This window comes from Anguilla anguilla, chromosome 13, assembly GCF_013347855.1.
Source record: "Anguilla anguilla isolate fAngAng1 chromosome 13, fAngAng1.pri, whole genome shotgun sequence".
Lineage (NCBI taxonomy): Eukaryota > Metazoa > Chordata > Actinopteri > Anguilliformes > Anguillidae > Anguilla > Anguilla anguilla.
Window position 1 is genome coordinate 5,459,308 of NC_049213.1, and position 14,712 is coordinate 5,474,019.

General features: G+C 43.8%; 1 protein-coding gene across 1 annotated transcript in view; it reads right to left on the minus strand.

Moving 5' to 3' along the window:
• Window positions 1-1,519: 1,519 nt before the first annotated feature.
• The window catches only part of LOC118210604 (synaptophysin-like), a 24,009-nt gene continuing 10,816 nt past the window's right edge, over window positions 1,520-14,712 (minus strand). Inside the window, exons 3-7 of the mRNA XM_035386915.1 lie at window positions 11,088-11,212; window positions 7,376-7,574; window positions 6,224-6,415; window positions 5,479-5,816; window positions 1,520-3,916 (exon numbers count right to left, since the gene is read on the minus strand). Coding sequence (XP_035242806.1) covers window positions 5,514-5,816; window positions 6,224-6,415; window positions 7,376-7,574; window positions 11,088-11,212 — 819 coding nt within the window. The 3' untranslated portion in view covers window positions 1,520-3,916; window positions 5,479-5,513. The remainder of the gene's footprint in view (window positions 3,917-5,478; window positions 5,817-6,223; window positions 6,416-7,375; window positions 7,575-11,087; window positions 11,213-14,712) is intronic.

A 14,712-nucleotide genomic window follows, 5' to 3' on the forward strand; every position in this document is an offset into this window, starting at 1 on the left:
CTTACCTTGCCTCCTGGATTTCTCTGCACAAGGTCCTATTTAAATTATCCACTGTGACCAATATACAATTTCTGAGCGCTTTAATGCTCACGAGAAGTAAACAGCATTGAAAAGGTGTTACTGCCACCTAGTGGCAACTATTTGGACCTGCTTTTTAAAAGTTGTAAAATCCTTCTGGATTCATCCCCTTTAGACCCGAGGGGTTCTCACCCTGTTCCTGGAGCTCCACCATGTAGGCTTTCATTTCCACCCTAACCTGGAGATCTCGGGCTGTTAAATGAGGTGCGCTTTGTTAGGGTTGAAAACAAAGAACGAAAACCTACCGGGTGGTAGATCTCCAAGAACAGGGACGGTTTTACCACTGCTTTAGTAAACGCTAGCCACACTGAATGTCATGATTGAATAACTCTGGACCTGACTCTCTCTATCTGGTTATGCGAATGAAAGAACTACATGTTATGACATGCCCAGCTTTAAATTTCAAAGACAAAAATATAACTTGAATCCGTTACATTTACTCTGGACAAGCCCTCCTGACTGACCATCTTTACTGACCCTCCTTACGGACCATCATTACTGACCCTCCATACTGACCATCTGTACTGACCCTCCTTACTGAACCTTCACACTGACCATCCATACTGACCCTCCATACTGACCATCTGTACTGACCCTCCATACTGACTATCATTACTGACCGTCCATACTGACCATTTGTACTGACCCTCCATACTGACCATCATTACTGACCCTCCATACTGACCATCATTACTGACCCTCCATACTGACCATCTTTACTAACCCTCCATACTGACCATCATTACTGACCCTCCATACTGACCATCTTTAGTGACCCTCTTTACTGGCCTTACTGACCCTCTTAATTAAAGCAGCTGTGCAGTAGGAGCTACCATCTGAATTAACCTAAATTCATGGTGATAACGAATGGTGAGCAGGTTGTTACAGTACATTCAGAATTTTCATTTGTATTACTTAATTATTTTCCCTCTTACCAAGAGAAAAGACTGCGATAGCTGAATCTTATTCGGACTGGGCTTGGATAGTACTAAGATAGCTGCCCTCTTGAGGGTGAGGGTGACAGGCCACAGCTCTGATGTTGTGTTACCCAAAAGGTGTTACTTACCTCAAGTTTTTTGATTTGTTTAATCTCCACGCAACTCATTAAATGGGCTGTATAAACAATCACTGCAACTTGAGGTTATGGCCTGGTTTATCCTCAACCTTGACCCACAATTCAAAGGTTTTATTTTTTGTTCAACTGAAATTAACTCAACCAACTGTGTTTGCGAAGGGAAAAAACTATTTTAAAGATCAGAAGAATGGATAATGGCTAACATATTATATATATTATGTTGATTCATGCCAAGGCGGTCTTCCATAGCGACCAACCTCCATAACAACCGACCTCCATAATGACTGACCACCTAAGCGGGCGTCCTCTGCAGAACCAGAAGACGAGAAGCATTCCAAAGCATCGCAAATGAGAAACCACAATATATAAACTTTCAACAGAATAATTTCAAGTTTATTTCATTTCCCCCTTCACTTGGATTCCATAGAATAAACACAATATTAATACTAGTATTAATATTAGTATTAATCGTTAATACTAAGAATACACCGTACACAATAAATACAGCACTACCCAAAGGCATTGAGAGTATCACAAGACATCATTCACCACTAACAACAGGGTATTGTGTAGTATATTTGGAAAGAGAGAAAGAGAGAAACAGGAAGAGGGAGGGAAGTATCACAGAGAGAGTGTTAGAAAAAGAGTGGGAGAGAGAAATAGAGACAAATGCATCTAGAAAGCCTGATTATTAGATTCCCCCAAATGTAAAAACGATTTCACAGGAACAAAACGAAACAAATTTCAAATCAATGCTGTGCGCTATAAATGCCTTATCACAGTGGTCAAACCAATCCTGACACACACGTATATATATACCCTTAACTAAACCCTTCCTTTCACTGATATCTCTGGTATAGAGGCACCAGACTGAGCCCGTCTAGGAAAGGGAGTATATGGTCTTATGCATGCTTAATCCAGCACATGGCTGTTCTGCTGTGTGACTGCACTTTTTATTTAAAGAAAATTTGGCCAAAAGGGAAAGAGGTCACATATTGTGCAAGATGAGGACTGAGAGAGCAAGGAGAAATGCTAACTGCTCAGCCCAGCAGCAAATGATCTGATTTATTAGTTTTTTCGATGAAAAATAGGGATTTGTAAGGGGCATTGACAGGAGAAAAAAGCATTCTTTTGAAAACAGATTTGTAGTCTTGCATATTAACAGCACGTCGAATTAGGTAATGGCTGATCGAACAGCACGAAGCTTCAGGACTGTTACTGAAATCTAGTTATTTAATACTGATGGTTTCCATTGTTTGGAGATTAAACACTGCACTAACCAAGCAGGCATTTTTACATTATGGGTGAGTGCCGAAGAGATCAGTCTTTTAGTAGTCTTTATTAATAGTCTTTAATTAAGAGTCATCAAGATAAATTACTTACAATGAAGAGTCCTGTCCCAAAGACCTAAAACAACAAGTACGTTTTAAATTCAGACCGAGGGATTATGTGACCTGTGTTAGCTTACAGCATCAGCCCCTGCAGGATGTGCAGTTGTGCTTCATTGATATAATAATGTTACCTCCGCGTTCATTAAAAGATGCTCCACGCTAATAGCGGAACAGTGATACCACACTTTTCAGGACGAATTGTTGACTAAATCCCACCATACGTTGGAGCAGACGAGTGTCAAACGAGCACAGGAGCTGAAACGCCATTTCAACACACAAGGCTGACCAACTCTAACTGAGGTCCGTGGTACACACACACACAAAGAAGAACCAAACGAAACAAATAAAATCTCTCCTTTCAGGAGTTCAACATTTCCCCTCCGCACAAAAACACATTAGGTGCCAAAACTTTCCAGGCTACCTAAATTATATTAAAACCCATTTTCATTTTGACCAGTTAGCCGAATATACCCCAAATTAATTATGAATAAAATGGCCTGAATAAAATGAGAAATCGTACCCATTCATGGATCTAAAAAGGACTTTTCTCCCTCTTCGACATGCATCTCTGTCATCTCCTTCTCAGTGCAAATATTATTTTATTCCCTGCATGTTTTTTCTCTTTATTTACCCATTTCCTGCTCACTCTTTAAGTCTCTCTCTCGGACCTGAAAACTCACTGATCTATATGAAACAAACAAACAAAAAAGCAGAAAATATAAAGCATGGAAACATTGATAAATATGTTCCTTTGCGCAGGAGTGAGTGTACCACCAAACCAGCAAGACAAATCAGCAGACAAAACAAAACAGAATTAAAATTTAACTTGGAAAATCTACAAAAGTGGGCTGAAATAATATTCAAATAACTATCTAAGCTTCTAAAAACATGAAGTACAGTAGACAAATTTCATACACAACATTGCAATATATATATATATACATATATATATTGCAATGTATATGTACATAACTATATAGTAAAGTTATGCAATGTTCATATTTATATTTACACAGCACAAATACATTCTCAAAAATGTAGTATTACTATAATTAATATTCATTTCATATACTTGTATTCCCTTATTTGTTCTTTTGTCTCTTAATGTTTTGGTTCTGTACTCGGCTGTATTACTGTTTGATCACTCAGAACTCTACGTAACCAGGGTAACGCACAGCACACCGAACAGCCACCCCATTAATTCCCCTCTCCCTGTGGTCTGTTTAAATTAACCCCCCCTCTGCCCCTACCCCCCCTCCCCCATTCCTCTCTTTGTCAACGGACGGATGCACAAACGGATACACAAGAGGAGTGTTTAATTGTGGGTGAGGTTCAGGCATCACACTCCCCAAATCACACTGTCACCCTCCTTCTGTGAAGGGAGAGACAGAAAGAGAGAGAAGAGAAAGGAAGAAAAACGTGACTTCATAACATACTGTCGTGTCCTACCTTACTGTTGTACAGCAGTGTTTAATGAGAGTTTTTTTTTTATTCAGCATAGCAACAAAGGACTATATTAGTCATCAGCCCTGTGGTTATATTCGAAATAATATCACTACGGAAATGAATCATTTTGCAAATACAATTGTTTCGTTAATAGCGGGCAGTCTTGGTCCTGGACCAAACAGTAAACCAGTGTCCCAGTGCAGTGTGCTGGATGGGGTAGCCGTATATGGTTACCTTGTATTCCTGGTTCTTCCTCCAGCTAAGCTCAGTTACGAATTCTGGTCATTAATCAAGCTTAGACTCTTAATAACTGATCATAATGCGTAGCTGAGCTCAGACGGACAAAGAATGGGAACTATAAGGTAGCGAGAACTGGCTACCCCGTGATTAACATAATTTTTTTTTTTTTTGAAATAACGTTTACACAGCAGTGGTAAACATTAAAGCAGGTGTGTCTTCTTTGGCTTTTCTGTTGGCAGATTAACAGCAAGCCAGGTACACTGCTGCCACCTACAGGAGATGTCAAAGCTTAAGCAGACCATACTGTAGCCCCTTCGGAGTACACGGCTGTGTCCGAAACAGCCTCCTAACTACTCAAAAAGCGTCCTCAAAATATGCATTGTCTCCTACCCACACTGTCTGCTTTTAGTAATGTGTATTTTTTAGTATGCGATCGGCAGGATGCAAAAAGTATCCTATTTTCCAACGGTACTACGAAAGTGTTGTGAGAAATTCCGCCCTTGCAGTAAAAAAGGCCCCGCCTCTTCCTCTCTGTGGGACCTCCTAAAAAGTATGGTTTACTTCCTGAAAAGTGTACTACTGAATACACTCAGCAAAATCCCAGAAATAGGTATATCATCTGGGAATTTGAAGTACACAATATTTAGAGAAATCTATTGTACTCAAATTATATACTCAATAGTAGGTAAGTACGCTGTTACAGACAGGGTCCAGGACAATTCTTCAATGCCTCATAGTTGAGACCATGACGTGGATTCCACCCAACCTCTGGTGATATGCTTTCCTAGTAAGCCAGTGGCCAGTTACTTTAGCCAGTTAACACAGACTAAAACCTCCACTCTGAACCAGTTTACAGGATTTATACAGAAACCGATCTCACAAAATCTTCCCTTTCCGGATGCTTTTGAGGCCAATGCTGAAAACATGAAATCCTCCTTTAAACAAGAGCTTCTGCGATAGAATAGTATGCACTCTTTGGATCCACTGACCTCAAAGCACAGTGGCTTTAAAATGAGCCAATGAGAGCGAGCCGTGTGGTGCTGCCTGTAGGACGGCTGACTCTAATTATATATGCAAATTCCCCCACCCAGGCACTTTGTGTAGCACACCCCTATCTCCGTCTGGAACCCTCTCTGCTTTCTCAATACCTTAAAAAAAGAACACCCCCTCACGGGGTTAAAAGTATCCTGGTTCCTAATTTCCAGCCCACCCCCTCTCGCCCCGGAGGCGTCCCCGACGCAGACTCACCGGCCCCCGGCAGCTGGCCCGCGCGGGTCCCCGGCTCACATCTGATTGGCGAACGACGTGGGCGCCCCCTGCTGGCCGTAGCCCTGGCCGTAGTCCCCGCCCTCGTAGCCGCCGCCGCCGCCCTGTTGGCTGTACTCAGGCTGGTACCCGCCCTGGGGGCCGGCGTAGGGGTCCTGCTGCTGGGCGTACCCCCCCTGCTGCTGGCCGAAGGACTCGGGCGCGGGCTGCTTCTCCTGGGACGGCGGAGGGTAGTGCGTGAAGGCCGCCAGCCAGCCGGTCTCCTTGAACACGAACCACAGGTTCCCCGCCCACAGGATCAGGTTGAGGAATCCAAACACCTGCGAGGAAGACCAGGAAGACTGCATCAGCCTTCATCAGCGCAGACAGGCACACCTGTGTTCCACCTGCGCAGCGGCAGCTCAGAATTAGCCTGCAAAACGTAACGCAGCGACATCAGTTTGCAGTTATTCTACATGAAGCAGAACCGCAGGAAACGCGCGTAAGCCTACCAGACAGCGATGAACGAGCGGGGCGGCGTCGCGAGGCACGAGAGCACTCACCACGGAGGTGTTGAGTCCGAGGCACGAGAGCACTCACCACGGAGGTGTTGAGTCCGAGGCACGCGAGCACTCACCACGGAGGTGTTGAGTCCGAGGCACGCGAGCACTCACCACGGAGGTGTTGAGTCCGAGGCACGCGAGCACTCACCACGGAGGTGTTGAGTCCGAGGCACGCGAGCACTCACCACGGAGGTGTTGAGTCCGGACACGACGGGGTCGTGGATCTCCCGGCAGCGGTTCTCCTCTTGCTCGCAGGCGGAGATGAGGGTGACCACGCGCTCGGGGTCGGTGGCCGTCTTCACGTCCGACAGGCCCTTGGCCCAGGCCGCCGAGCTCACCAGCCACATGAAGGTGAACACGCACGTCACCACGAAATCCTGCCGGGACAGACAGCGACAGCACAAATAATAACCACGGCGACCGGAACCCTCCAGTGCAAGAACATGGTACCGTGGTGCTGCAGGACAACATGGGACTAAATAAAATATAACCTCTGGCTATAGAGCAAAAAGAAATTTGTACCACGCTTTCAATGTACACGTCTTCAGTGTTTACATAATTAATTAATACCTTGAGATAAGAAAATACCCAGTGTACCAGGGCTGGATAATTCCTGGATTTTATTTTCACCTTAAAATCAGCAATAGATTCAGACCCAAGAAACCAGGTGAAGAAAAATAACTATATAATCAGCTGCTTTAGAGGATCAGTTAAGTGCTGCGTAAATGAAAGCCAGCAGACCCTGCAGCTCTCCAGGACCAGGGCTGGGGACCCCAACAGACCCTGTGGCTCTCCATGACCAGGGCCGGGGACCCCAGAAGACCCTGGCTCTCCAGGACCAGGGCTGGGGACCCCAGCAGAGGCTCTCCAGGACCAAGGCTGGGGACCCCAGCAGACCCTGTGGCTCTCCATGACCAGGGCTGGGGACGCCAGCAGATGGGTATCTCCAGGATTGAGGTGGCCAACACAAAAGGGGCAAACACCAAAAGAATAAAACTGCTACTCCTTTCACCAGGCTGGAAGCACAGCCAACTCAGTGAACTCAAAGAGAAAACAGCAAGAGCAACAGTGTTGTGGAGACAGGCCACAAACTGGACACACATGCCCTCTCCTGTCCACAAATACATCACATACCTGATTGTGGCATGTAGCTCCACCAAATCTACCTGAAAATCACCCTCAGCTGTGTTAGAGCCTGGAAGCAAAGCTGCTGCTGTCCGTGGAATTGAAGGCATCTATAAGACTGGCTCTCTGTACGGCACTCATGTGCCTTCTGCCCCCCTCTGCCCCCCATCCCCCCCAACTCCCAGAGTTTCCCCCTGCTAGAGCACACTCACAATCTGAGCCCCCTTGCAGTTTAGGCGGTACTTCTCCAGGCAGAAGAGGTACACAGCGAGGGCCGCCATGGAGTACAGGAAGGAGAAGACACCGATGGTGACGAAGAACTCTGCCGAGGAGGAGTAGTCGCCCACGAGGAAGAGCCGTTCTGGATTACCCCCCTTGCACGTTGGGGCGTCAAAGTACACCTGATGGAGCCTGGAGCGAGAGGAAAAGATCAACGTTTTTTTATACAATTCTTTTTATTTGTTGTAAGTACAAAAATGAAATAATAAGGGAGTGACTGTCACACAGTGGAAAAGAGGTTACTGACCCGACCATAGATAGTGCAGAACCATTATAAATTAAAATGGGTGGGTCAACATATGACTATTGATGCCCGTGGAAAGACAGAAGTTAAAGACTACCTGCACAATTAGTGGGACATGCACATCTTCAGGTTCACCTCAGACACACAAGGTGGGCCAACTAATTTGATGCAGTTTTACATCCTTTCCCAAGTGTGATGCTCAGTTTCTGTACTGAAGCTGGGAAGAGATTCTTGGCTTGCCCTGGTCCTTGGTTTTGGAATGAGAATATGTTAACCCTTACAAAGCACACCTCATTCAACAGCTAGAGATCTCGTTGAGCTGTTAATTAGTGTAAAACAGGTGTGTGCCAAATTACAGATGAAGTGAAAACCTACAGGACGGTAGATCTCCAGGAACAGGGTTGGGCAGTCCTGTCTGTAGATGCTGTGTTAGCCAGCGTGAGACCCAGCACACACTTCAACCTTCCCATGATTCAGCTGCTCCCGCTTTACTACAGTTGACTCTTGGTCAGGTAGTCAACAACTCCTCAGACTCACAGATCTTAAAAGGAGGAAAGGCACCTCAACATGGATAGGAGAACTGCAGAGTTTGTCAAAAGGGTAAACTGCGCTGTAGCAGCGATACTGAAGAAGACGTGAGCCTTTCTAGCTGCAGTGTGATGAGAAGCAGCGCTTCAGAGGAGAGGAGACACGCCTGTCTGCTCCCCACCGTGAGGAAAATGGGAGGCTGCGTGACCGGGCACGTCCTCGAAATCGGTTGGAAAAAAACAGAAAACGAACGCTGATGCGAGTTCCTGTGTTAAATACCAACAGCTGCAACTACTCCTGACTGATTGTGGCTGCATCTCAATTACAAAACAGGTTAAAATCCTTACGCATCTTCCTCATAAAATAAGAACGAATGGTAATGAAGACCACAGTGTACATGAGCACATACACCGATCGGCCACAACATTAAAACCACTTGCCTAATATTGTGTAGGTCCCACTCGTGCCGCCAAAACAGCTCTGACCCGTCGAGAGTTTTTAAAATCATGTGGCAATAATTCACCCTCTAACAAAATCTTAGCTCTTTATAGCCCTGTAGCAACTAATAATGTAATAAACTACTAATAATGTAATAAGTAGTAGTAGTAGTAGTAGTAATAGTGTACTTTATTGATCCCAGGGGGGAATTTGCACTGTTGCAGCATCAAAGACAAGACAGCATCAGATACAAATTTACATTAGATACAAAATATCAGATACAAATATACAGTAGACACAAATATATACAGAAATCCAAATATAACAGAGGACACCTTCAGAGGTGGAGTCCATGCCTCAATGGGTCAAAGCTGTTTTGGTGGCACGAGGGGGACCTACACAATATTAAGTAGGTGGTTTTAATGTTGTGGCTGATCGGTGTATCTTTGACCTAGGTCCAGTGTTATTTTTATAAGTAACCAGGGCCAAAATGAATATGTGAGTACAAATTCTTGTAGTTAATAAACATATGAACAAAAACTGAAGGGTGGCCATATTTTCCATGACAACACAATAACGTACTTTGATTTTCTTACAAAACAAAAAGTGTACTAGCAACCGCAACTCATCAAAATGTCTAAGTTGCTTTTACACACAATTAATTTACACCTGTTCCTGTTATCTGGCTTGGTAGCTAGCTACCAGCTAGTAAAACATGTCTATACTTTAGAAATACCAGACTGAACAATCAAGAATTTAATCAATATTTTTATCCAGGATTTTATCAAGATGATCAAGATACAGAAGTTTTCCATTTGCTATTCCTGACTTAGGTGAAAAAATAAATACAGAGCAAGATGATACCGTAACTTGAGACACGTATTACAACAAATACTATTACAACAAATACATTAATAAGAAACCTACTGACTGTGATCCAATTTATCCAGTTTTACTAAATGTAATCAGGAAGTAGTTGATTTAGGAAGAGACTTATCTTCAGAGTGACTCAGTCAGGAGGGCACCTTATATGCACACGCACACACACACAAACACACTCCCAAACAGACACTCAAATACATTCTGCAAACACACACTGACACGCAGTCTCATGGACACACACTCTCACACATTCGAATACACTGTCTCTCTCCCTCCCATACACATGCACACACTCTCTCACACACAGTCACACACATTCTCATGCATACACACAATCTCTTTCTCTCCCATACACATGCACACACTCTTTCACACACACAGTCGCACACAATCTCATGCATACACACACACAATCTCTCTCACACACACTCTCACCCACACAGTCACACACATTCTCATGCATAAACACACACAATCTCTCTCACACACACACTCTCACACACACAGTCGCGCACATTCTCATGCATAAACTCACACAATCTCACACCCTCTCACACACACACAGTCGCACACATTCTCATGCATACACAATCTCTCTCTCACACACACACAATCTCTCTTACACACACACTCTCACACACACAGTCGCGCATATTCTCATGCAAAAACTCACACAATCTCTCACACACACATACTCTCTCACACACCAAGTCACACACATTCTCATGCATACACACACAATCTATCTCTCTGACACACACATCACATACACACACACACACACACTCTCTCTCACAAACATCCTCATTAGGAGGGACATTCTACAAATTTCTCTATATGATGATTTCTCTTTATGATAAGCTGATCTGTCCTTGCAATTACTCGAGTACTCTTTTTGTCTTTTAGTTTTTTTGGTGCCTAAAGCTCGTTTTACAACAGCAGACCCGAATAAAGTAATCGCAGATCATTTTCTCCGGCTTTACTTCACACAGAACACCTGACAGCTAGCCACCTCCTTTCTAATAATAATCAGTCTTTAGCAGGCTACAGGCACTGTTTGATAAACATTTTATTTAGCTGTTCTCAGAAATGAAGACACTGGAATAGACTAAGCTTGGCTACATCTTCATTAAGACTGCCTAAGATTGCAGAACATTTAGCCTTAAACCTATAGTTTTGTGTCTGATGTACACTGCACTTAAGGGGAGAAAGGACAATGATAAAAATGTGGAAATGAATGTGCTAAATTAAGTTAACCATTTCTTCAAGACAACCACAAATCAAGACAATTAAAAAGAGAGATGGTGACAATTAAGTGTTTTTCTTAAAACAGTTATACTCAATGAAACTCCATTTTTCACTTTTAATTTATCTGTGCTGATTGCTAAAATGATCTGGGTTAAAATTTAAGGACAACCCAAAATGAAATCACCAAACATTATGATGGAAAGTGACACATGCATACCAGGTGTAAGGTCAAGGGCATATGTGGAGCAGGTCAAAGGTCAAGGGCAGATGTGGATGGAAGATCAGGCCCCAAGGCCCACACTGACCTGAAGGGGTACTCAAACTCCACCTCGATGCTGAGGTCACTCTCCGTCCTGTTCTTGCACTCCACGCTCATTTTGAACATCCCAGAGTAGCTCCCACACGTGGCGAAAGCAAAGATTGCAAAAACCTAACAAAGAAGGGTGAGAGTGTGTTAGGCAGGCTGAGAGAGACAGAGACAGAGTTTCATGTCAGTTAAAGCGCTGCTCTAGTGAACGAATGGGCTCCACATTCTGGTATTTACTCTAGATCGTGCCAGTGCCAACTGTGGCTGGCTACCCCACAGGGCAGTGCACAATCATCTCTTACATCACTTAGGGATGGAAGGGTTTCAGTTGGCCGGGAGTAGTGTCTCATTGCTCACTACTGACCCCTGCTGGCCAGTCAGATGGCCACAAGTCTGCCTGTAGGGCTGAGTCTTCCTCAGACTCAGGTCTGTGTGAGGTTGAGTTGTGAGCTGAGGTGTGGATGAGAAGCGGCGGCTGACATCACATCACATGCTTCAGAGGAGAGCGCATGCTCGTCTGTGCTCTGCTGAGTCCATAGCAGAGGTTACGGTAATGAGCGCTGACATTCAAAATTGAGATTCTAACTTCCAAGCACACACACACACACACAACCACACACACACACTAGACACAGTCTTATTTCCTTCGGTTCTATTAAGAAGCCAGCAGGCCACCAGACGTTCTTCCAAAGCCAGCATTGCTGAGGGCACTGTCTCCCAGTCTGGCTGTGTAAGCATCGTCTTGGCTTCTTCGGCAGACCAGCTACATTAGCATTAGCCCGTCAGTCCAAAATGCCTGGAGCGGGGTCCGCAACGTAGAGCTCGGCTAGGCGAGACGTATGGCGCTGAGAAGCGAATGTTGTAATTCCCTTTCTTATTTCAATTATTAACCCTTTAGGCTGTGAGGTCACAAATATGTCATTAGAATGTTCTTCACTGAACATTCTAATGCTAATGTAACAATCACTACTGTTAATGGAAAGCAATGGAGTTCTAGAACACTGACAGAATTTCTGACAGAAAAACATTCCAAAAAACGTACTCTTCAAAGGGTTAATGGAAACGATTAAACTATGATAATACTATTACTTTGTGGGATGAATATCACCAGGAGAACTGCGAACAGTAATCTTTATACACGTTTCCAGTGTATCAGTACAGCTGAAATCTGTGGTAGGAACCACAAACAACACATATGCACAACTGCATCTCCTTCCTCTGGGAAACCACTGCAGTATTTAATATTAATAGCATGTCAAACTTATGATAACGCATGGTTTTCAAATCTAACATGAGGGCCATCTTCACAGTGGGCAGTTAATTGTGTGCTTGCTGGTGCTTTTAAACGTGTGGTAAAAACCGCTTCTGGTGGTCTGCATGTTTGCCTGGGATTGAATCCAGTGCGGCTGAACCTTGGTGTGTCATTGGTTTGATAAGAAATGTCTGAATTGCTTTACACAGGACTTCAGTGTGGCAATACATTATTTTCCCAGATTAAAAAAATATATATTCTTGAACAAAAGCTTGCAAAATGCACAGTTTATGCAAAAAGGAACATACTGCTGAAACTTAAGTCATTCTACCTGAACTCAAGAGGAGGCAGTATCACTTAATTAGAAACACAAACGCCCACTCAACCACATGCACACACAAGCAAGCACACACTTACACTGACATACACACACAAAAGCAAGTAGCCACTCACGCATACACTCACATACACACGTGTTCACACAAGCAAGCACACACTCACAAACACACTCACAAACTCATACACCCAATCCACTCAACCACATGCACACACAAGCAAGCACACACTTACACTGACATACACACACAAAAGCAAGTAGCCACTCACGCATACACTCACATACACACGTGTTCACACAAGCAAGCACACACTCACAATCACATACACCCACTCCACTCAACCACATGCACACACAAGCAAGCACACACTTACACTGACATACACATACAAAAGCAAGCAGATGCACACGTACACTTACATACACATGTGTTCACACAAGCAAGCACACACTCACAATCACATACACCCACTCCACTCAAACACATGCACACACAAGCAAGCACACACATACACTGACATACACACGTGTGCACACAAGCAAGCACACACACAGAAATGCACTCAGAAACACTCACAAACAAGTATGCATACACTGACACATACACTCACATACAGACACATACAAGCAAGCACACACAACACGTACTCTCTCTCACACACACATGTGCACACAAGCATGCGCGCATACACACACGCACGCACGCACACACACACACACACACAAACACTATCATACACACAAGCACACCAACACACACAGAGGATTAGTCCAGTCAAGACTATTTTTACCGCCCCTCCCCTGGAAGTGAGATCGGATTGAATGGAAAATCCAGCAATTAATCTGAGATGCCTCACCATCTGCCATGGCGCAGAGTCTCAGGCACTGCTACACACACCACACACACTGCAGTCACCGGCCAATCTGCCATCTACCGGAACTGTCAAAAGGCCAGTCCAGCCAAGCATAAGTGTGATATCTGCACATCCAAGTATTGCATCGCATCTGGGAATAACACCTATATAGTGCCTTTATATATGTACGTGTACCTCTGTTCTGCATTACATATCTTTCTTTATATGTTTAACCGAGCAAAATATTTTTGAATTCATAAAAAGCACACAAACAAATGAAATGTTGCTTTTTAGCCATATTATGTGAAGTTGCAATAATACCAATGGGGTGGCAGTGAAGCATTATGGGTAAGGAACTGGTCTTGAGCAAGGTACTTAACCTGCAATGCTTCACTATACATCAAGCTGTATAAATGGATGCAATGTAAATGCTATGTAAAAGTCGCTCTGGATAAGAATGCCTGCTAAATGCCTGTAATATAATACGTTATGTATTAAAAAACATGTCTTACATTTGTTGCTATGACTCAGCAAACAGTAATTGAATTCAAACTATACTGGGCGTAAAAAAACATGAACTATTTGCACTGCACACTACTCATAGAATTGCATTCTGATTCATTTTAGCCATATGAAAAGGTAAACATCAGATTCAAATCAAAGGTCTGAGACTTAGCCGATGAACTACCCCACCCTCTCTCTCAAACATTAAAAGACTAATAATAATAATAACATCCATAATCTATTAATTTTCAGAGTACTATTTTTGCATATTCTTGATAAAGAACACAGTCGTGTGCAGTGTTTTGACAGTACGCACACACTGATACACACAGCAGGACTGAACTGAACATTTCCAAAAGTATGTGGACGCCCCTTTTAATTAGTGGTTTCGGCTATTTCAGCCACACCCACTGGTGCATAAAATCAAGCGTACAGCCACGCAATCTCCATTGACAAACACTGGCAGTAGAATGGGTCGTACTGAAGAGCTCAGTGACTTTCAATGTGGCACTGTCACAGGACTCCACCTTTTCCAACAACTCAGTTGTTGTCAAATTTCTGCCCTGCTAGAGCTGCCCCAATCAACTGTAAGTGCTGTTATTGTGAAGTGGAGACGTATAGGAGCAACAACATGCCACACAAGCTCACAAAACAAGACCCTGCACAATGCCAAGTG